This window comes from Oreochromis niloticus, linkage group LG20 (assembly GCF_001858045.2).
Source record: "Oreochromis niloticus isolate F11D_XX linkage group LG20, O_niloticus_UMD_NMBU, whole genome shotgun sequence".
NCBI lineage: Eukaryota > Metazoa > Chordata > Actinopteri > Cichliformes > Cichlidae > Oreochromis > Oreochromis niloticus.
The window spans coordinates 17694183-17716970 of NC_031984.2; the positions used below are offsets into that span (position 1 = coordinate 17694183).

The window sequence follows — 22788 nt, forward strand, 5'->3', positions numbered from 1 at the left end:
GGTTATGAGGCAATAGTTTTAGTCGAGTAGCCAATTTAAGATTAAATTAGGCATAATGTGGCCAATGAAAACAAATAAACATGGCACGGACATGTGTGAGTAGATCCATTCAAATACAAGTTGCATTTGGATGTCTTATATAAACTTAAACAATACTTACTTGGTAAATCTTATTAGCAGAAAAATACAAGTTGTCAGTATAGCTACATATCTTAAATCTCAGAGAAAGTGTGAGAAGTGTATAGAGTTTTGATAGCTTTGTTGGCTTAGAGGTATTAAATGATATTTTTAGGCCTAATTTCAGTGGAGCAAAGCCCAAGACAGGGAAAATGTTGTTGTTCCTAATGACCTTGGTGCTCTTGGCTGTTATTACATTGATTTCAGTGGCCATGCCTTAATGTTAGATTTGATCACAAATTTTAAAATTTGAAGTTTGTGGACAGACGTTTTGAGACCTAGACCTAGGGTACTGCCCTCACCACTGCTGTGAAATAAAAAAAATTATCTACTTTTGATCCAACACAGTCGTGTGCCAGATAGTAAAATGGTTGTGAAACTTAATCTATTGATTTTTACTGATGGTGTTCATGCATTCAGTCCCAGATATCACATCATGGATTCGGCACACAAAAGCTTGAATATGTACCATATGTACAAAATTGTTTGCAACAAAATGGCACTATATTGCCACCTGCAGGATGACAACGAAAGTGGAACTGGCATAGGAGGATTATAGCCTGCTGTTTTTATAGACTGAAGCATTTTCCACTTTGCAATTTTTAACTGCCCCCTCTCAGTTACTTTATTCAGCACACAAGCCTGGACTCAGTATTGCAGTGCTACAATTATGTGTATTAAAAAATACAGTATAAACACAACTTTATAAATGTGGCCCAAGTCCATATTTATCCATATCTATTTTTACCATATCTGGAAGAATACTTATTCTTACACTTGTCAGTATCCATCTGGAAAATGGAGACCATCTTATGTCTAATGGACTTGAAATACTGATATTGTGCAAATGTTAGTGCCATGCTTAGTGGAAGTAAGCAATTTTTAGTAAATGGTCAGTGAAAATAAACTGTTCTTTAATTGCTATTTTACTGTAAAAGAGCAATTAAAGCATAGTTTATTTTCACGTGTGTGTGTGTGTGTGTGTGTGTGTGTTTGAAGATTGTGGGCTTTCTTAGATTGTATGAGCAATCTAAAATAACAGCCGGTCTGGCCTTCTAAGCCACCAGACAGTGGAGTTACACAGAGTCCAGTGACAAGCTTGTAGTCAGGAAATACTACAATGAATCGTAGTTGGTCTAAATCCTGTAACATAACCAACCGGTTTCGGCTCTTACTTTTTAAAAAGAGTAGGTTCACAAAGCCAGCACAGGAACAAAACAAGGACATGTTGGAACAACGGTTAGACTGTTCAATGCCATGACCTCTCTTTGCTAATGTGACAAAACCAGTCCACTATTCACTATTTGAAAGACGATCTCCAGTACTTAGGACAGGTTGGTTAACCACAACCCTCTAAATGAAGCTATAATTTATATAATACGTCGTCATATAATGGTCCTTAGAGGTGCAAAACCAAACGTGCTGGACTAAACTGTGGACTTAAGATGAGGTCTTGTAAGACATCTTACAGACGGGTGCACTGACCAAGTAGGAACGATGAGATGCGATGTTGCCATGCGGCCATCAGGAGGGGCTGAAACAAAGCAAGAGGCAGCATGCTGTATTCACCACGAGGTTCACGGTCCTGACAGTACTTAGTGGAATAATTTGCTCAAAGTAAGCTTTTAAAGGGAGACTATTTCTAAAGCAAACAGTCGAATAATTTTAATCATATTGAAATAATTTATTGTGACTTCTATGGCAAAAAAATCTTATTTTCACTCCGTTTGTACGCTTCAAGCATTCACTATGCATCGGAACTGATAAATATAGAAATTTACTTTGCAATTAGAATAAATCTTTCAAAACTTAACGCACAGAGACAGACTTTGCATAAATCTATCGTTGGACGTCCGAAACAAAGAGGTTTATCCCGGACACCCATGACCGCATTTATCCCCGCCCTCCACCGATCAACCCACCAACCATTGGTTGGGTTGTTGCACTACGCCTTTGTGATTGGCTGACTGTCTCGTCACTGAAGGTCTGTTGTTCACACTCGCACCAGAGCAGGAGCTCCAGTGACAGTGGAGTGCTTTGATTCATGCTGTTGTGGAGTCCCCTTTTTGGATTCAAAGAACAATTAATGCGGCCAGAAAAGAGCGTATGAAGGTATGGAAGGGATTTTTCCCACTTTGCTTTGGCGTTTTTTTTTTAAGTAAAAACCAAAATGCAAAAGTCCACAGATGAATCTCTGACACAGTCTGAGATTTGCTTGTACGATATAGGATTTTGGTATTTCTGATTACGTGAAACTTTACAGGGGTTAACTTGGGACCTTGTGCTAAGTCATTATGGGGAAAAATATTTTCACATAAATATAGTAACCAAAATAAGAGTAATCGGAAAGATATACGTTCATTTTCAGGCTGTAGGGTGTGAGTGCTTCAGTAGTATTGATTTTACCCTAAATCCCAGCTATAGCTATAAATAATCGGTAATTTGATGTTGTTGTGAGGTTTATGGCACTTGGATATTGAACTGAATGTTACCAGTCCAGAAAATAATGACATCCCCTTGTGTTAGACAAAGGCCCAGGACGGCAGGTGGATCCTCTGCTACTCCTGAGCAACCACAGCGATCATTTAAAAATGCAAGGAGCAGACTGAGCACTCTTTCCCACACCGTGAGCAAAGCAGGGAGGACCCTTCCTGTTTTCTTAGCCGGCATGGCTAATTTTTAACCTGAGAGAAACCACAGTAGAGGGATTAAAAAGAGAAAGAGGGGACAGAGAGCATAAACGCTGGACTATGTGTGAATTCACTCAAGATGAACACAGTAACTGAGTTGTGCAGTCTCCCTTTGACACTTACCACAGACCAGATTAGATGCTCTGCTTCTATATTGAATGCCTGGCTTGATATGTATGAGCATAACCTCTAATTTCAAAACCATGAATGTATTTGCTTTGGCTTATTACCGGATCAATCATTGCTACTCACACAGCCAAACTGCAACAGTTAAAACCATGTCAGCTACAGAGTGGGTTTCAGTAATTTACTCTTGAGGGACAATTCCCATGGTTTGGGTATCCCTGGAATGTGGCAACGATTTTCCATGGAAACTGATCGAATGACAAATACCCAGTTTTGGCATTACACTGACTGGCAACAGGTCAAACATACAGCAGTACTGACACAAAACTAATATCAAAGTGCGTGTGCATGTGTGTGGTTGAGAAAGAGTGAAACCACTGTCACATTATATGACAAGTTAGTAGCCAGTAAATAACTGCTGATTCACACTCTGCTGCTTTGCTGTGAATGTGTGGTGAGCCACAGAATGCACTCTGGAATTTTGGAGGGACAGAGAGTGTTGTGGGATCGCTGCTTGAAGAAAGCAAACACTAGACTTTGGAACTTCATGGCAGCAAGGAGAAGAGGGTGGGTTTGTTTAAAAAAGAAGAGATGAGAAAAGTTGCTTTGAGAAATTAAAGGAAATATCAAAACACCAAATGGTTTAGTAAGTATGAAAATAAAACTCATCACATGCTGTGCCATTTGCAGACAGCCAATCTTGACTCAGCTGAACACCTTAAGACAGAGCCGGGCAATTAATGTTCCCAACGGGTCACATAAAACTGGGACTGTTGTGGAGGGCCACGACAATAAGCTGAACTCAATTCTGCTACTCATAAGATTAGACGATACACTTAGTAGGCATAGTGGAAATGGCAGCATTATATCATTATTTAGTCAACAATATTCCAAAAACAACTGTATTTTTTGGCAAGATTTCAGAGATTTTTGACTTTCTACAAAGTGTTGTTGCTGTTTTGCTTTTAGTTTAATTATTTCATTTGCAGTTTTCCAGGTCTGCTTTGTAGGTTTCTTTAGATTTAGAAATCTTATCTGCTTTGGGCTTGAACAAATGCACTGAAGTCAGGCTCAGTGTCTGTGCTGGAAACACAAAGGACAGCATACAGGTGATTGTTGCCGAGAGAGGATCTGTATATGTATTTGTTAACTTTAATGAATGAGAACATTTGTTCATGTATGAGAGTAGATCCAAAGGGAAACAACATCTTATGAGATGTCTCCTTATGTGTAGAAAGTATTTTTTGAAAGAAGAATAAAAATCCAGCAGTGATACTGACTTAAAGTGCTGACTTAAGTTTTAATAAAATAAAAATACATTTTTAGTACTGACATGCAGCATCTGCTTGTGTATAATAAAATGCAAAGAATTCAGTTCTGCGTTCATTTCAGTCACTTTTTCTTACATCTGCTTCAAAACTCTGACATTTTTCTCTGGCAGATTTGGACAACAATCAGTTGAAACACCTGCCAGTTTGTCCCATTTGAGCCCCAGTCAATCAAAGAATGCATTTACACGTGTCACAGACATCACAGCTCTCGCCCTGAGCTTCAACTGAAGCTCCAGATTTCCTGCAGTGTCCTTGATCCAGCTTGTTCCAGCTGAAGAGAGGCACATTGTCAGATGTAGAGTCCAGGAAACACTCTTTGATAAACCACCAGATAATTATTTATTGTTTTTTTCAGTTATATGGGAAATCATGGAGCTGGTCTTGATCGCTCCATCCCTGGATGTGTAGAGCTTGGTAAAAAAAAAAGTCCTTGGTTGTTTTTGCAGCTTTGCTAGCAAATTTTTAGATGTCTGTTCCCACTCTGCTTTAGGCAAGTTGCATTTCTTTGCCTGTTTAGTCTCATAATGGTGACTCAAATTATAATCCTGAAATACAGCAACTGGCTCTTTTGCATTGTGTTTCAGCCACCAAACACTCAGTGTTTGGTGGCTAAAATGGGACAAACCTCATGATTTATACTTATTTATGTTTGAATCTTAATTTCCCATTGACCTCATGTCAGGTCGATCAGGGACAACCAAATGGCCAGATGTGGCCCACGAATGTTAAAGTCTGCCTTAACATATGGGACCCACGTGGAAGACCGTGATCATAATCTCCTTCATTAACATACCAAAATCTTTTGTAAAAATGCAGTTTGACTCTCCAGCTAAGTCTAAGGGACTTGGCAAGATACAGTGACCTTATTCAAGAAGCCAAACCCTTTAAAACGACACTGAGAGCCCCACAAGGACATAATACTTCACACATACCTCATCAAATACTTTTCACACTCAGCAGCTTCAATGTGATTTAAAGGAGCTGATTTGAAAATGACTTCATCTGCAATTCAAAAGATGAAGTCAACTTACAGAAAAGTCTTTGTCTCAGTTTTAAGAATGATGTCAGCTGTGTGAGGTGTTTTATGTCTGGCCCCTATGACTAGACAGGGCCCTTGCTGATGAGTCACAGAATGCAGTAGTTTAGGTGTAGCATGGATAAGGTCTTACAAGCTTAAAAAAAGATGTTTCAGACTATCACATTTGCCTAACAGTCTTGGGATTTGGACTTAATGTGCAGATATGCTAATGACTTCCTGTTTATAACCCGGAGCACAACCCAGCAAGGCCACAGATGGGACCCCGAGTTGTATATCAGTTCTGTGTCGCGCCCTGAAAAATGAGAATGAGTAGCTACTACTGTGGGCTGATTTACATATAAATCAATTTGTAATACCCAGAAGCCATCTTGTTTCCTAATTTGATTTTATTCTTTTTTCATCTGCTCCTTTAATGAAATAAAACAATTTTTAGGAACAATGAGAAATCATGCTTTCACTCACTCTCACTCTCACTCTTTCTGTCTTTAGGAGGAGAAGATGAATGTGGAGGCTCTAAGCAGAGCGGAGCTGCTGACTCTCCTCAGTATCTTGGAGGGGGAGCTAGAGGCCCAGGATGTAGTCATACACACCCTCAGGGTAAGTTGGCGGCTACATCTGATACAACAGATCCCCCCGTGGACTCGTGCTTATTGAAGGAGTTACATGACGGAGCATAATTAATAGCAACGTAGCATAACTAACCGTATCATTTCCATCCCAGTATCCCAATAAATAAAACAAAATGTGAGACTATGTTTACTCCATACACCATTTGACACTAAAATTAACCTGTTTCAGCATCAGACTCCCAATAAGAATGTGAGTGAACTGGGAGGGGATATGTAAACAGGAAGCTGAGGAAAAAGAGCTAGTGAAGACAATGGCACAGGAGCCGTTCACAGACTAGACCACCAGAGCACCAGTATTATTGCTGGTCGGTCTGGCCTTTGACCAAATTTTCTTTTTAAACTCAGTCACTTTTCAGTTTTGACTATTGTGTCTCAGTTGAGGTCAGACAGACTGCAGTTTATACTGGTGTCTTTTGTGACCACATTAGTTTTAATCTGGAGATTCCCATTGTTGCAAAATGAAAACAAAAGCGGATTACTCTGGTGTGGTATGTTGCCTCAGGTACATATTTCAGTGCCTTGCAAGAGCTGTTTAGCTTGGGCTAATTAGTTGTACATAACTGTCTTTGGAACACTAAACACAGACTATGAAGATGACTAGAGATTGCATTTTTAGATTGCATACTCTACATAGCATTTAGGCAAAGTTGTGCCAGTCAACACCCAAACATCTTTCAACTTAGGCAACCTGAATCACAACAGTCCACATTAGAAAAGATTATAAACATCATTCCAGACAAAACTCCACAACAGCCATGTTACATCACACATGTCTGATTTTAGAGAATCGTTTATGCTTGGTTTTCTTTTGAGTGTTGAGTTTTGTGCAGCTAAAAGCTTTCCTTTTCAACAACATTGTTTAGCGTCTGGGCCTGGTCTGATTAGTTCTCTTTGTGCCACTGGCTGCTTTTTATACTCCTGGCCAAGCAGCTGTTCCATGCTTAGACCGTGAATGTTTGCCTCATTGTCTGAAATAACGATTAGGCCTGCAATGAGAACAAGTAGCAGTAATGTGATATATATGCTTTGATATTGAAAAAGCAAATTAGAAGGCAGAGTTTCAGTGCCAGGACCTGAAGGAAAGCCATTCTAACCACAACAGCCCCTATGCAACTTAAAGAGCAGCTATCTAGAGCTGAAGCATACAGTGTTTGACCTGAAACTCAGTGCACATGTACAACCGTCCCCTCAGGACAAATGCATGGTCAACCTATTCCTCTTTCCAGATCTTTATTACTCTGTTTTTCTTCTATCTCTTTTCCTCCTTCGCTTTTCCTCACAACACAACCACATTACGGGGGGACTTTGATGTTAAACTGTGACCCATGTCCCATCTGCACCACTGACACAAACACAAACAGGTTTTGGTGGTCTCCATGGGGCCCGTCAGAGGCTGCAGTGTTTATTGTGGAGAGGATGTACAGAGTTATAGGCTTAAATCACTGACTTCCCTTGTTCCAGCTGGGGGCCTGTACAGTAAATTACTGACAGGTCAATGTAAGGGCAGACTGTGTGTTGAAGGGAGTGTCAGGACTTGATAGCAGGCTTCAATTTAGTCTGTCTCTGTGTATCAGTTTGACACCCAGGAAGTCTATTTATACCATTTGTGTTTCGCTATCTTGGGTCTTTTGTACCTTCCCACTCTGGTTAACATATCTCAAGCAGTTGCTATAACAATGCTTTTCCTCAATTAGAGCTCTCTTTTCGGTTTGTTTACTAGCACACTGCATTTACCAAAGAAGTCGATGCTTACTTGCATGTGGGGCAGATTGCTCAACCATATTTTCCAGTCTTTTCCTACCTCAAACACTCTCTCCTCTCAGCAGCAAGTACCTCGGACTGCAAAATAAAACTGCATCTTTGTAACCCCTCCTTCACCCGAAACCCCTGCAAACCTGGAGCTGCAACAGTTGTTTGCTTACTTAATCACACAATGAGATGGCGTCAACCGTGGGACTTGTCTCTACAGATTCTGGGTTTTAATGTTTCCAGTTCTCATCAGTGAGGACACAGATGAGCAGTCTTACTAGAGGGAACATTCCTCAGAACATGACACCAGAAACAGGTCTTGCATTCCAAGAGGTGTGGCGTATGTTTTGAGTTAACAATTGTCTGCAACTAAAGGCAACTAATGCTATTATTATCTTCTCCCTGTTAAGCGCTGAGCAACTCAAAGTTAGTGTGTTGAAAACATGGACTTTAGAGAAGAAGCTCTACACCTGCTCCTTAAATTGGCAGTGAGGAAGTGTAAGGTTGGTCCTTGTAGACTGGTGTCTGCATATCTGTTGAGACAAAGTGGGGAGCAAACGTATGAAACAAACACTGTAACAAAGTCTGTGACACTGAATTATCTGATAATGGAACTGTTTTTGTTTGTCCAGGCAACAGAGTTTGTGTGGTAATGTTTTTCATATGATGTCATGTCCTGTAATCCTAAAATGCTTTGTCTATTTTTATAGGCTGATGTGATTTCCCGACTCCATAAACAATAAGGGTGGGCAAGACTTTATTGTTCAGATAAGAGTGTGTATTCTTTTGCTACTCGAGAGCCACTGCCCGATTTGGACAAGTTCTTAAGATTGGCAGGGTAAATATTATAAAAAAGGGCCACTAACCACACAGAAGTTTCCCTTAAAAGGAAGCCTAATACAGTATCGTAGTGTACGCTGGGTCAGTAACCAACAGCCTGGAGATTGTACAAGGACAGCTCATTGACTTAAAAATGTGTAAAAGAGAAGGTGGGTCTACTTAAATATCATTTAAACAGCATCTGGAAACATAAACCATGTCACACACAGAATTGACAGAAACAAGTAGTCGAATATGAGGCAGAGTAATGTTTTCCTAAGGATGCCTTTTTATGGCTGCTTTTGTTACACCTTAACTAGATTTTAAAATAAAGGTTTATATCTAACAACACCCTTCATTTTATTTAGATTTAACACAACACAGCCTGGCACTAATAATAACAATAATAATAATAATAATAATACAATTTTTTTTTTTTAAGCCATATAGGAGATCTGGCACAGAATTTCCTTGTTCCACTAATGATATGCCTTTTCGAAAGCAACGCCTGACCAAAGGGTGAGAACACCTGCTTCTATGTTGCATCAGTAACCGCTGATGATAACATTTGCTGCAGTTAAACATTACTCAGAAAGTTTCATTTGGTGTCGTCCCACTTATCTTAGCACCACCTGTGATTAATGTGTACCTGGGAGGTGTCTCGAGCACACCTTAGCTTACATTTCATAAAGCAAACACCTAAAATCTCACAATCCCATTTATCTTTCTCTCACTTCCTCTATCTGTGTCTTTCTCTCTCTCTTGAGTAGAAGAAGAAATGAAAGTAATGAATAAAAAAGTGAGTACTATAATTGAGTTACACTTGACTTACAAGTCAATTTTAGCATCGTAACCATTTGTAGCTTTTAATAACTGTTATAAACTTAAAGAGACATGATACCTGTATGCATGCCTCACATGCCTACATTGTCGAGAAACCGTTTGAAGGGGCCGCTGTGCTGCAAGGCATTGAATGCTGTGTTTTGTTTTGTTTTTCATTAGCAGTTTGGCTTATTTATCTGCATCATCTGGAAAAGCTAATCAGCGTAAACCTAATACACTGTCTTTAACTCCGTTTTTAATTATTATATCTTTCTTATTTGCTGGTCGCCTGTTTTAGCTGTGTGCAACCAAATTTTGTTTATATTCTTATTGCTGGCTTTGCACATACTGGCAATAAATAATAACCCATTTAGGCTGAGACATTTTTAAATTGCTTCTTTTTTTTACTGTTACCATGTAGGTCTACAATTTCAGTCGGTTTAGAGTAAAGGAAAGGTGTGAAGGAGAATTTATAAGAAACTAAAGCAACAGAAGTAATAAAAGAAGCATTGAAGCACCTTTTCATAGTATGTAGAGAGTTCAACCTGCTCCTATTATGGCTACTATTTAGTCCCTCAGTTAAAATAATACCTTAGCAAATGTCATTACTTATTTGTAGCCCAGGTTTTCATGTTGGCCCTTTGCTTATTTCTTACTTAAACGTGTCGTGGCATGTGATAAGGGGGAATTCTTTTAGTTTTAGTACACACAGTTTTGATAGGTGGTTGAGTTTTGTTGTTTCTCACATGTCTGCTAAAACTTTGTAAGCTAACTGCTTAGCAACATTAGCCAATTAACTTTTTACTTGTAAGAATACTAATGACACTGTTGGCTCAAGTTAATGTGTGGCTATTAGTTGTTTACGTGTTAGCTATAAAAAGATATGTGTTATATATGTTCATACATCATGTGTTCGTATGTGAGCTTGCTGTATTTTTCTGCAGCCTACTTTGAGTAGAATGTGTAAGGGTTCTCCTAAGAAATTACTCCATCTCTTGCTTCTGTTAAGCTGTTATGTAGTGGATTTTTATGGTGTCATTAGTGGTTAGCTAGCTAGTGGTTAGCTCCCGGCACCAGGCTGTCATACCAAACTCACTGAAGATGCACACTATTGAGCAGCTATGTTATGTATAACCATTTTATGGCCATTTTCACTCTCATAACTAGAAAAAAAAACAACCACTTGATTCCATTTTACTTGTATCCCAAGTATCAGTTAAATCAGATAATGGAGTACACATTTTAACTTTGTCTGTGCTACTTGCTGAGCTAATTGAGTACCAAATGCAAATTGAAAAGTATCCTGCATATTTTTTCCCATGACTTCCTGTAAAGACATTTGTTATCCATAGTTGTGTAGAGCTATGTAGCAGAGAGGCTTTGCTTGTTGTGCCCTGTCATAAAGGAAAGTGCAGTCTGTCATTACGATCAGAACTGTCCCGGCAAAAAAACATGAGAGGCCAGACCTTAGGCCAGCCCTGCTACAAACACACAGTACACTCTCACACACACTGAGCCCAGCCCTTAATGGTCTGTTTAAACAGCTATTTAACTCAGGAAGCTGCAGTTTTGTCTCCAGTTTTACTCTAATGACCAACAGAAAAATAACAAAAGTTCACAACCACAGTTCAGGATATACATAATGGCTAACACAAAACTTTATAGTCATAGAAAAAGGGAAACTGAGATACGGATATACAGTCATATTGGTTCTCAGACACTGAAGGCCTGCTGGGTCAGACTTGGGAACAATGCATGAGACTGAAAGCACTGAGACAGTGTCTTTGTGCAAGTTCTGTAATCTCTTCACAGAGGGTCACATTCTTTGTACAGCCAGAGAAAAAGTCTCAAATACAGCCTTCCTACTGAAGCCCCGAGGGTGTGTGTGTGTGTGTGGTAATGGTATTTTTTGTTTTGTGAGAGCATGTGAGAAAAAAAGCCTGACAGAGAGGAGGAAGTAAAGAGATGCATTTTCTAACAAGTGATGATGAACTTCCAGAGGAATGCAGTGGCATGCATGTTTGGGCATGGGAACGATGAGAAGGCATTCAGCTGGGGTGTCTGATGAGGATTGTAGGGGGAGATGGAGACGTGTCCCCAAGACACGTGGAGCAAACTCTGAAGCATGTGCTCACATCATTAGGACTGCCTGCTGACCCTGCATGCCTGTAGAACTCAAACCCACTAAATTTACTAAACCTACTATCTGCTATGTAGTTAATGAGACCTCTTGATGATGTATTCAGATGACAAGGACTGAGGTCCACAAAGCCCTATTGTGCTTCACTTATTTTTACATTTTCCCTTGAATAAAGTGTAGTAAAATGGTTTAGTTATTTATGATATCTTGTTCCTCGTGGTCTAATTCTTTCCCCTGAACAGGTGTGCTGTCACTTTTTATTCACTTGTTTTTAGTTTACATATAATTGAACCACTTTAATAGCATCGGGTTTGTGTGTGTGTATGTGTGTGTCTGTGTCTGATTTTATGGTACAAACGTTCACCCCTGCATCCCTGGGGAGGCGTTAACATCTGCCCCTGGTGGGGGGACTGGATAGCCGTTCCTCACCTCTTTGTGTTTGGTTTGAGTGGGATGACCATCTGCTTGGTCTCACGCTGACGATAACATCACTCAGCGCAGATTTCCTGCAATCACACAAACACACGCTTCCGGATCTATGTCCAGTCATAATGATATCCCTTTTTGGTTCGGTGCCACAGTGTGGAAAAAAGTCTTCATCCTATCAAACCCATATACTGTCATACATAAGAAACACTGGTTTCTGCTCAGTCAAGTCTGAACATGTACTCGCATATTAATGTGCATGCATGTTCGGGACATAACAGTCCTGGAACAAAACTCAATACATCCTCAATGTTTCCATAGAAGTTAAGAGAATAAATTGCAGTCAGGTCCTGTTAATTAAATCAACTTAATTAAATGATCTCCAGCAAGCGTGCACACCTCTATTAAAGGAGAGGGTTGGGGCAGTTTGCTGGTCTGGAGTATTCGGTTGTGTTTGAACACAGTTCCAAGGAGGAAAGACATCTTGCTGCTGCCTGTCAATCTAGGGGGGAAATCACCCCAAAGTCAGGCTGTGGAATGCTCAGAGAAATGTAAAAAAAAAAAAGGAAAGACACAGATCTTACACTGCTAACTGTTAGAGTTAATGATAGTACAATTAGAAAAAGATTGGGCTAGTATGACTTTCTGGAAGGGTTGCCAAAAGCCTGTTTTCTCTATAAAGAACGTGGCCACATGGCTTGTGTTTGCAAAGTTGCTTCTAAACAAACTAGACTCCTGGAACAGTGTCCTTTGTACAGACCAAAGTGGAGATGTTTGGCTATAATGTAAAGCACCACATTTTGGAAAAAACAAAACATGGCGTATCAGGGCGAACGCCTCCTACCAAATGTCAGTCACAGAGATATAAAGATAATAATTAGGGCTTGTTTTGCAGCCATAAGACCTGAATACCTTACAGTCTTTGATTATGAACTTAGTATTCTAGAGTCACTTGTGAGGCCGTCTGTCCGATTACTAAAGCTTGGCTGAAACTGGGTTATGCAGTAGACCATAAGCCCAAGCACAGTAGCAAATCTTCAACAGAATGTCTAAAAAAGAAAATAATCAAGGTGCTCCAGTGGCCCAGTCAAAGTCCAGCCTGTATCCTATGAAAACTTCCTTTTTCACATGACTGTAGACTGTTGTAGATTTTGTCTCTATCTTGTTGCCTGCTGTGCTACATAAAAATGGGTGTTACCTTGCGCTTCAAAATTTGATATCTACTCAAGTTGATTTTCAGCATCTATTGGAAAGTACAACCATATTCATATATGTGAATAGAACAGAATCTATTTGTTGTCACTGTATATGCAACAAAATTACAGGTTAACACAACTATGTTTGTGTATATCTGATAGGCTCAGCACAAAGATGCTTTTGTCCAAGAGCGCTACGGACAGTATGACCTCAGCGATCCATTCCTGGCCCTGCAGCGGGACAACGAAGCCATGGAGTGCCAGAACACAGCCGCCGAACCTCACACGCATCTGCAGGGAAGGGCAGTGGGGCCAAATCCTCTGGCTGTGCTCAAACTGGTCATGGCTCACTGCAAGAGGATGCAGGAGAGGATGATGGGACAGTTAGCTGCTGCTGAAAACAGACACAGAAGGGTAAGGGGCAATGCACATTCGGATAGTCACCAGTCTTCAGATCAGGTTTTCTACGCAGCCATTCTCACACATGGGCTCACACAGGTGCAAGTTTGCTATGTGTGTGAACATGCATGTGTGTTTGTTTCAGCTACTGATTTGGCCTTATAGTAGTGAGGCAGACAGAGAGGGGACGTGGAGCTTTTCCACCCCAAAGCTCAAGGTCTGTGAGGATATGTGTGGGAGACTCACAATTTTAGTGTTTTTCCCTTTGGCTGTATGTTTGATAGATGATAGCAGACTTGGAGGAGGAGAAACGACGACACGTCCAGGAGTCTGCACACCATGCTGATTTCACCTTCATGCTGCAGACAGAAAGAGATAAACTACTGCAACAGGTGAGACTGGAATGTAAAGGATAGGCGAAACAATAAGTGTGTGTATATGTATGTTTGTCTTTGTGAGATAAAATGTTAACGTCTTATAGAAATTGTTCCTCTCTTGCTGACAGATGAGCACATCTGGTCAACCTGCTTCCCTTTCCCTCACCTCTCCCTGTCTGCACAGTGTCCTTTTTCGCTGTTGTGGTGGTGATTTAAAACCCAGCAGCAGGGAAGCATCAGTGAAACTCCACTGTGTAACTCAGTAGGGTGGAGAGGGCTTGTCCGGTTAAAAGTATAGACACACACACAGGCACTAGTGTGCGCAAGCACAGAAATGTTCCATGGGAAACAGATGAGGAAGAGACTATTGTTTAGCTGACTAGTTGCCATGGGGCTTTATGGCCTCAGGAAGCCTGAGATAATGGATGTTCTCGTCTAATGCAAGGTCAGCCCGCGAGCACGCACGCTGAGAGCACACAATCGGCTACTACATAAACTTCACACAAGGACCTTATGTAAGAAAGGCTTCCTGAGCGTCTCTTAGTCTTCCTTAGGCCTTCCTGCCATATACCAAATACACACACGATTGTATTTTGTCACCTCTCACTTCCTTCTAATACTCATCAAAGCTCTTTAGAAGCCCAGAAATCTTCAAAGGATTTCACAGTAAATACTAATTTCCAAAAAACATAACTTTTTTAATGAGACAATACCATTATTATTTCAGTGTCACTCGAGTTAATGTCATAAAAGTCATTGGCAAATGATGAAAATATGCAGAAGATAAGAAAATCACATATAAAGCAGGTCTAAAATAGACAGCAGTGTTTGAAACAGAAAAAAACTATTGCTGCCAACTTGGTTATAGTGAATAGACTTCTTCTACTTTTCAGAAAATTTGTATTTTTAAAGAAAACAGTATCTACTCCACTGTTGGATCTACTGTAACACAGCAGTGCTATTTTGCCTCCTTGTGGTCACATGTGGCAGAGCAACCATGACTTCATTTGTGTCTCTCTCATTCCCTTTCTAGCTGGAAGTGGAGCGTACAACAGTGCAGAGACTAGAGAAGGACAAAGCCCAAGTAGTGAGCAAGGTGGAGGAGTCTCTGTCCCAGCAGCAGCAGCTCTCCTCAACTCTGACTCTGGAGCTCCAGAAAGCCAGCAGCCAGGCTCAGGAGGAAGCCCAGAAAGTCTCGCAACTTCAAGTGTTGCTGCAAGAGGAGACCAGTGCCCTGGAGAAGCTCCGGGCTGTTCTTGAAAGTGAGAAGAGCAGGGCAGCCAAGCTTGAGGCCAAATCTGAGAAACAGATGGCTGAGTTTGACAGAGAACGTGAGCAATTGAAAGTCAGACTGGGTAAAGAGGAGGAAAGGAGTAAGGAGCTTGAGAGGCAGGTGGAGGACCTGAAAAAGAGGTTGGCTGAACTTGAAGGATCTAAAGAAGAGGCAAAGGCAGCTGTGGTGGAGGAGAAAGAGTCAATACCCAAAAAGATGGCAGTATCCACCTCTGTTCAGACTGAGCTGGATGGAAAGATAACCGTCACACCTAAATCCACCTCACTGTCAAAAGTCAACGGCCATCATGGTCAAAAAGAGACAGAATTGACACAGGAAGGGAGAGGAGCAGATAATGGTGGGGTAGTAGAAAATGGGGGAGGATCACTTTTGCATTCCCCTCACCCTCATCCTGCCTCTCCCTCCAGCACAGCCTCCTCTTCCCTCTCCTCTTCCCCCATTTCCTCTCCTGTTCTGGCAAAGCGTCTGGGCAGTCCTGGTTTCCATCAGTCCTCCTACCAGGCTGGAGTCAATCAGCGGTTCCAGGCTGCCAGGTACAAGTTCCAGAGTCAGGCGGAGCTGGATCAGCAGCAGCATGGCGGCCCACTTTCCCCGAGGGACCTCTCCCCCACCACCTCCTCCATTCCTCCCCCACCAGAGCACAGCACAGCTAAGCAGCTGGCCCGCAACACTGTCACTCAGGTGCTGTCCCGCTTTACCAATCAGCAGGCTGGAGTCAAGCTGGCTCCAATCAGCAGCTCTCCATTTGGTACAGACTACCGCAATCTAGCAGCATCTCCTCCGGGAGGAAGGTCGCCTTCAGGGCCTCTATCTCCAGGCATCCGCTCCCCCATCATTCCACGTTCAGAGAGGGCCTACCCTCCCCCAACTCCTCCCAAGAAGCCGGGCATGAGTCCAACTCCAGGCTCTCCCAGTCACTCTGCTCGAACCAGCCTCTTTCCAGAGCTGACGGGGAACTGTGGGCACAGTAGTAGTGGCCAGGAGGGGGCCAAGGAGTCTGACCTGGTTTTGTCTTCAAGCAGTTAATAGCAAGATCACCCTAACCAAGAACTGCTAAACAATTCAGGGTTATGTCAGCAGTTTTGAAGTATCCATGTTAAGTAGCAAAACTACTTAATAGCACTCCAAATCAGAAGTCTAGACAATTGAAGCTGTGCTGGTTCAGTCAGATCCAGATTTTGCTGCACCCCTACCTCCATACAACAGTTGGAAAGTTGGAGTAGAACTATTTGAAATGAACTACAGTACATGGATTATTTTAGTTGCATTTCAGTTTTTTGTCACTTGGCTGTCTTTATTTCTTTACGTAGAACTATTGTGAGTTTGTGTTAATTGAAAATGTGCTATTTTAGACACTATATTAAAAGTATTCAAAAATAATTTACAATATAAAGATCCAGGAAACCACCTGTTGATTTTTTTAAAAATCTTTTTTTAAAGAAATTATTATAGTTTTTGTCATTGTCTAACAAACCTTTTCTTTTATCATGAGCAGAAGCTGCTCATTGTTTTACAATCAAAAAACACCAGTCACATGATGTTAAAAAAATAAACTGTATAGGGCTTAAATGTGTAAATGTAAACAAATGTAGCTTTCACTGTTTTAGTTTTGAAATGTTTTCCCAATGACTTCTTATGCAGTTTCTAGAGATTCTCAGTTAAAAACTTTATTATACTGTAAAAGAAAAAGTTCTTTATGAACGAACATCACCTGCATGTACTGTTTTTATGCTACACTTAACCATGAAAACACTTGAGTATTATGAAGAGGGAGACTGCACTTTGCACTACATTACTGTATGTCTACGATTTTTTTTTTTTCAGTGACATCTGCTTCACAGCCCAGGGAGGACTATGTGTCATTATTATGTGATAAACTAGTTATACTGTCGATAAGAGTGGACACTAAAGCTTCCAATCATGTCATTGTAATTTCTCTATTGTATTATTTCCTGTGACTTACTGTATGATCCTTGGCTTTAAAACCAATGATTCCTTCCAAGCAAATATTTTAGCCATTCTATTTGAATCTGTAAGGCATACACTGCTGTCAGTGACCTTCACTTGTATAAAGGATGTCATGAAACCCTGCAAAATTGTGTGCTTTTCAAATAAACTCTCCATGTCTTTAAAGCCTAGTGTGTCTTTTAAAACAATTTCAGTTGTTAAAGTCTTGATTGGAGTGCTGTCTAAAGCTTTGTTTTAAAAAGCAGACAAGAAAATAAAACTGTCACGTCTCTTTATTTGAACAGAATGGGGCAGTACAGTCTTGAAGTTCACTGATCGGCACACAGTTCTGTATTGTAATGGTTAAACACAGCACATAGTATAGCTAACAAGTAACTGATCCAGAGTCTGCCTACTCAGAAGTGATGCAAAACTGTATGATGTGGCCTCACAGAAATCATTTACAGTAAGATCTTGCCTCATGTGGCAACTGCTCTCTGTCCACTTGGCGCCGACCAGTACACAAACAGTTTGTTGCAGTTAACAGAGCAATTTTCTAAGACTCCCAACAAAACCTTGTGTATTAAAATAGATATTTGCATACGTGGATGGGAAGATGGAGATCTTTACCATAGGAAAGAGATTTTGGCAAATAAATCTTGGTTAATGTGAGTATATAAGTTTTCCTCTATACAAAGGAAAAGCTGTACAGCAATGAGGGTGTTGCCAAAGTAAGAACAGAATGTATTGCAGATGCAGCGTCATAGAAGTTGCTTTATCTTATTTCAGTCTTCATAGCTTGCATGGGTGGAGAGACCGTACGTCAGTGGATCACAACAGAAAACAACATTCCCTTGGCTGTAACGCATACTGACAACCACATAGGTGCAGGAACAGAGCTATGCTAAGGATTGTGCCATCTTAAATGTTTGCAACAGGAAGAAATACTTGTCAGTTTTGTTTGCAGTGTGTACCTAAGCCCCATGTCCGTTCAAAAAGACTACCAGCTTGGTATTGGATAGTTAAACTGTCACGGCAGATAACGGCTACTCAATTTTTTGTCAGTCTTTTGATTTTACTCATGTACTTGAGTTTTAATTCATCGGCAACCACAATGACACAAAATCTCTAACAAAAAAAAATCATTTCTAACCCTGATAAGTGATGGTGTGCTTAATTTCTCTCATGAGCTGCTTTGTGCATCCTGGTTCCTTCTGGGTGTGCTGAGAACTGTAATAGTTCTACATCAGTTTTACTAAGAATAATAATATATATACACAACTTCTCAGACTAGCATCTAAGGTCTGTGATCCTTAGATGGCCAGAGGAAATTTACTTCTCTAATGCTGCAGTCCTGAGCACAGCCCTGTCCAAACACAGTCCTTTCAAAACATACAACCACTTTCTCTAAACCATGATTATTCCCATAATTGAACATTCCTTGCAACAGACAGACATCTGTGCCTAACAGTCCGGACACCTTTAGTTATATATATTTTTTTGTTGTTTGTTTTTTTTTTTAAATTTCCTTGCCCCATATTGATATAGTTTTGCTTTGGTTAGTCCTTGCGCAGGTACAGGTGGGTTGAGGGCCAGCAGGAGCATGCATCTCCCTGGTCAGTCCCCGGCCTTGCTTTAAGCATTCTGCATCTCCTTGCCAATCTTGTAACTTAGAATCTTATTCCAATCGATCTTTGTGCGTGTGACAGGCAGCTGACGACGCAGGGCCTTAAAGGTCGTATCAGACATGGTCTGGTAGTTCTCACTGATAGCAGTCTAAAGGAGCCAAAGGGGAAGGGAAACAAACATCAGTTGAAATGTTTTTCCTTTTTTTAAAATTGAAAATGTTACCGGTAACACTTATTTTTCAGCCAGTACATAAAGCATGTAGTTAGCTCACCTGGTAGTCATTTTCGGCATTCTCAATAATGTCGACAAATTCCTTAGCTGTCTGGATCTCACTCTGTCAAAAAAAAAAAAAAAAAAAAAGTGAGAGACTTCTTTTGTCTTCATACAAAGCTGTCACAGTCAGATGACTACAGTGCAAGGACCATTGTTGACATACATCAGCACTTACAGTCACTGGTATGGAGTCTTCTACCTCCTTGTGGCTAACCAGCTGCACATTCCCATCTTCATAATAGTGCACCTGCAATAAATTAGAAAAACGTTCATTATCAAACCAATATTTTGCAACAATATTTCTCCTTATTTAAGACAATGTGTACACTGACCTGGATTTTCAATACTCCTACCACCTGAGCAGTGGACTGACCAATGGTAAGCTTCCACTCTGACCTACAGCGACCATTCCTTTGTCAGGGAAAATAAAAAAAGACTTATGTTACAAACAGGATCATCAGGAAGCAAAAAGCACTGAATAAGCGCCTAATAATCCCCCTTTACCCAGAAGAATATATTGCTAAGCATTTCTGTGACGGAGCCACATTATAAAAAATAAAATATTCTATTATATTTAGATATATTCACATATTCATTTTTTTTTAATCTGGTGTTTTCAGGGAGCACACTATACCAGAAGTTTTTGGGTTGAAACTGATGTCCTTCAATGCAGGCTATGATCGTTTGCTGACCATCAACTGTTTTCCCATATACCTGCAACACATAGATGTTATGGGTAAACAGCAGGCAATGTTGCATATAATGACCATATTGTCATTGTTTTAAATGCACCTTACCGTACAGACTCCAGTAGGGTAGTGCTCTTTGACATAGGCACTAAGGGCAGTATCACAGGCATCTCTCCAACTTCTCAGTGCTGTCTCTCCTTCGTATGGCTGCACTTCGCTCACTTCTTTTCTTAGGTGGTCGAAACGGAATGATAAACAGTTGCGAGGATCGAGGAAAAGTCCCTGACCCAAGTCACCATGCTCTGTGATCAGGACCTTAAATGAAGGAATAAGAAAGAGTGAATAAACCTGTCGCACGTATTTGCTCACCTAAAATAAAAACAACTGCGCTTGAACCAAGATTTTCCTAGTTGGCATGTTTTATATTTATTTAATTGTTTAGGGCTCATCAGAAAATAGTTTCAGGGCTGGAAAAAATGCACATCACACAGAAGTACTCAGATGTTTCTCATGATCAACTGATAAATTAAACGTGATCAACTAACTCTTCAGGGGACCCCAAAAAAGGATCGATTTAAATGAATGATTTTAAAAATCCAAACATACCGGCTCATCATATCCCTCTAATTTGGCAGGTGTAAATTGATCCATGTTGTACTGGGCAAAGGAGCTGGAGAAAGAAAATTGGCAGAAAAACAAAGTAGCTATTAATAATATGGCATCAAATGTATTTCGAAAAAGTGCCTTAAAGATATAAGGAATGACAAACAGCTCTGAAATGAAAAATTTCCCATATGGAAACTTTTGCAACCTATTTCCTGAATAATGAAATTCCATCATATGCGTAACTAAGCAGCACTTACTGTGAAGCCCCCTCCCTAAGAAGATTGTCATTGTTGAGGAGAAGCCGCACATCTACAAAGAGTAAAATAAACCAATGTTTGGATAGATCTCTTAAGAGACAGAAAGTTATTATTATTGTTCGAAGCAAAGTATAATACATAAGTCAGTGATGTTATCAAAGACATCTTTCTACATCTGCTTCTTACCATTGAAGACTTCATTGAACTCTCCAGGGGGGGCATGTGTCACAAAGTTGGCGGCTATGCGGACCTGCAGACACAAATTCAATGCCACCAATTAATTCAGCCATCAAAGTAATGAGGGCTTTTTCTGACTCAGAATGGGCCTTTGGAAGGTCTGTATACATGGTAATTCACATTACTACAGCATGTGGTGCGGAATAAGCAATAAGCTTGTTGTATTTTTTAAGAAAAAGAAAACAAAACATGATTTTCTCTCATTTATTGCCATTTTATAGACAAACATATCTTATGTTTGAGTAAATGAAAACCTATTTTACACAGTTTAAAAAATATATAATAACATTTTGTTTCATGGGAAAGGTAGGAGGGGATTTTTGCTGACCTCTACTCGTTCACTGCAATCCCAAATTTTCCTGTCATTACCCACTGGATCTTATTGTATAAACACTAAGGTCCAAACATTAAATGTTTTTAATCTCTCACCTCCCTGGTACAAAGTCTGTAATATCTGAAAGACTGCCAAACCCAGACTTGTCAATGTCTGATTAGCCTGGCGTCTGTAAACCCCATGTTGTACTCATTCTGGCATTTATTAGACACTTTTGAAGGCAAATGTTTTGTACAATGACTTAGTTATTACCCCATAGATTGAAACCTAACATTCTTGTAGCTTTTGCCAGTTTGGTTCAAGTAAGTAATCACATTTTAACAAATTTAACATTCCAATTAACAACCGATTTTGTTACTGATTTTGAATTAGGTTGCTAGCTTTTCTTGTTAAGAAGTCAGTGTAACTTTAAAGCTCCCATGTCTTTTGCAACAGTAGGGACTTTAACCTAGCAGAGAACAAGTTTTACTAAATAAAGGATTTATATTTGCAGTGGACACTGAATTTAAACACTGCTTGTCAGTTCCTCGTAAACAAAATGTCATCTCGCCCTTAGTTTCCTATCTGAACGGCAACAGATTGATGTTATCAGAAGAATGTTGTCGCCACTTTGTTTTCCTGTTCAGATGGCTTACCTATAGGTACCTTTTCTCAGAGAACGACCATGCTGAAACGGGTGCCTCCAACTGGCGTTGCGAATAGTGACACCGTCAGGTTTCATCTTAACTCTAGGCACCTGTATCCTGATCTTAAGTCATGTGATGCAAACATAAGTATTTGAGCTGCAACTGTATCTGTTTGACCCAGAAATCGAAGGCAAAGTAATGGTAGCTGCTAATGTTAGCGAACGCTACAGGAGGAACACACAGCCCTCTGTGATTGTTACTGGCATGGGCATTGTCATACTGATTTTGGAAACTAGTCGCGATACTTTTATTTTAATTAAATTTTTATTCTAAACATTTTTCAGTACAAAAATGGTTAAACCCTCAATGAATGTTTGCTTCTGTAGCTGCTAGCCAACTATAAGCTCGAACTAGCGTTGGCTAGTTAGCTCACGGTAGCTTAAAACAGAAGTTTATAATTTCTACATCAGAACAAAAACTGCCATTCTCTTTCCAAATTTCACATAAATATATAACACGTGCGCCCGTTTACAAATGAGAAAAATGTCGCTGAGCAAAGAATTAAAGAGTCCCCAAACCTTCTCTTCATCTGACAGCGGCTCCTCAAAATCAGCCATCTTGGCTCTTTGTGACCCCACCTACCCCAGCTGACTGACAAAACCAGAGCAGTAGCTGTCATGCACAGAGGAATTAAATAAATACTACTAAAGTTATGTAATCACCTATTTTCCCCATATACGTTTCTCTCTTATCATATACAATCAGATAGTTAGGATATTTAACTTAACACTTTGTAAAGTAGTGTAAAAGCAGTATTAACAGTGCAAGGGGGCATCTAGAAAGTTTCTTACTTGCTGTGTGCTGCTTCCTGTTAAGTATCACAGTAGCGATTGTTTTACAAAATAAAAGTATATGCGTAACACCTATGTTTAGTGAACAGCGTTCTAAGTTGTCGGAAACACATTTTAGAGTGCTT

At 40.2% G+C, this 22788-nt stretch overlaps 2 protein-coding genes across 2 annotated transcripts; one reads left to right on the forward strand and one right to left on the reverse strand.

Moving 5' to 3' along the window:
• The first annotated feature begins 2137 nt into the window (after nucleotides 1-2137).
• Nucleotides 2138-17347, forward strand: cttnbp2nlb (CTTNBP2 N-terminal like b). The gene is made up of 5 exons (XM_003448292.5): nucleotides 2138-2289; nucleotides 5853-5960; nucleotides 13307-13558; nucleotides 13828-13935; nucleotides 14954-17347. The coding sequence occupies exons 1-5, from the start codon at nucleotides 2284-2286 to the stop codon at nucleotides 16238-16240; spliced, it is 1761 nt and encodes a 586-aa protein (XP_003448340.2). The 5' UTR covers nucleotides 2138-2283; the 3' UTR covers nucleotides 16241-17347.
• An 89-nt stretch (nucleotides 17348-17436) lies between these two features.
• Nucleotides 17437-22654, reverse strand: capza1b (capping actin protein of muscle Z-line subunit alpha 1b). Its single transcript, XM_003448210.4, has 10 exons — nucleotides 22391-22654; nucleotides 20802-20865; nucleotides 20616-20667; nucleotides 20359-20422; nucleotides 19861-20067; nucleotides 19698-19777; nucleotides 19396-19474; nucleotides 19239-19310; nucleotides 19062-19124; nucleotides 17437-18937 (listed from the first exon to the last, which is right to left on the reverse strand). Exons 1-10 carry the CDS (start codon nucleotides 22427-22429, stop codon nucleotides 18797-18799), a joined length of 861 nt encoding a protein of 286 aa, XP_003448258.1. The 5' UTR covers nucleotides 22430-22654; the 3' UTR covers nucleotides 17437-18796.
• Between the last annotated feature and the right edge of the window lie 134 nt (nucleotides 22655-22788).

What these genes read in the sequence shown, in the direction of transcription:
- cttnbp2nlb (XM_003448292.5), top strand. An exon ending in TAGTCATACACACCCTCAGG is followed by an intron (nt 5,961 to 13,306) that starts GTAAGTTGGCGG and finishes TATATCTGATAG; the next exon opens with GCTCAGCACAAAGATGCTTT. An exon ending in CTGAAAACAGACACAGAAGG is followed by an intron (nt 13,559 to 13,827) that starts GTAAGGGGCAAT and finishes TATGTTTGATAG; the next exon opens with ATGATAGCAGACTTGGAGGA.
- capza1b (XM_003448210.4), bottom strand. Translation starts at nt 22,429, where the DNA reads ATGGCTGATTTTGAGGAGCCGCTGTCAGATGAAGAGAAG. An exon ending in CTTAGGGAGGGGGCTTCACA is followed by an intron (nt 20,423 to 20,615) that starts GTAAGTGCTGCT and finishes TTCTTTCTCCAG; the next exon opens with CTCCTTTGCCCAGTACAACA. An exon ending in AAGACTCCATACCAGTGACT is followed by an intron (nt 19,125 to 19,238) that starts GTAAGTGCTGAT and finishes TTTTTTTGACAG; the next exon opens with AGTGAGATCCAGACAGCTAA.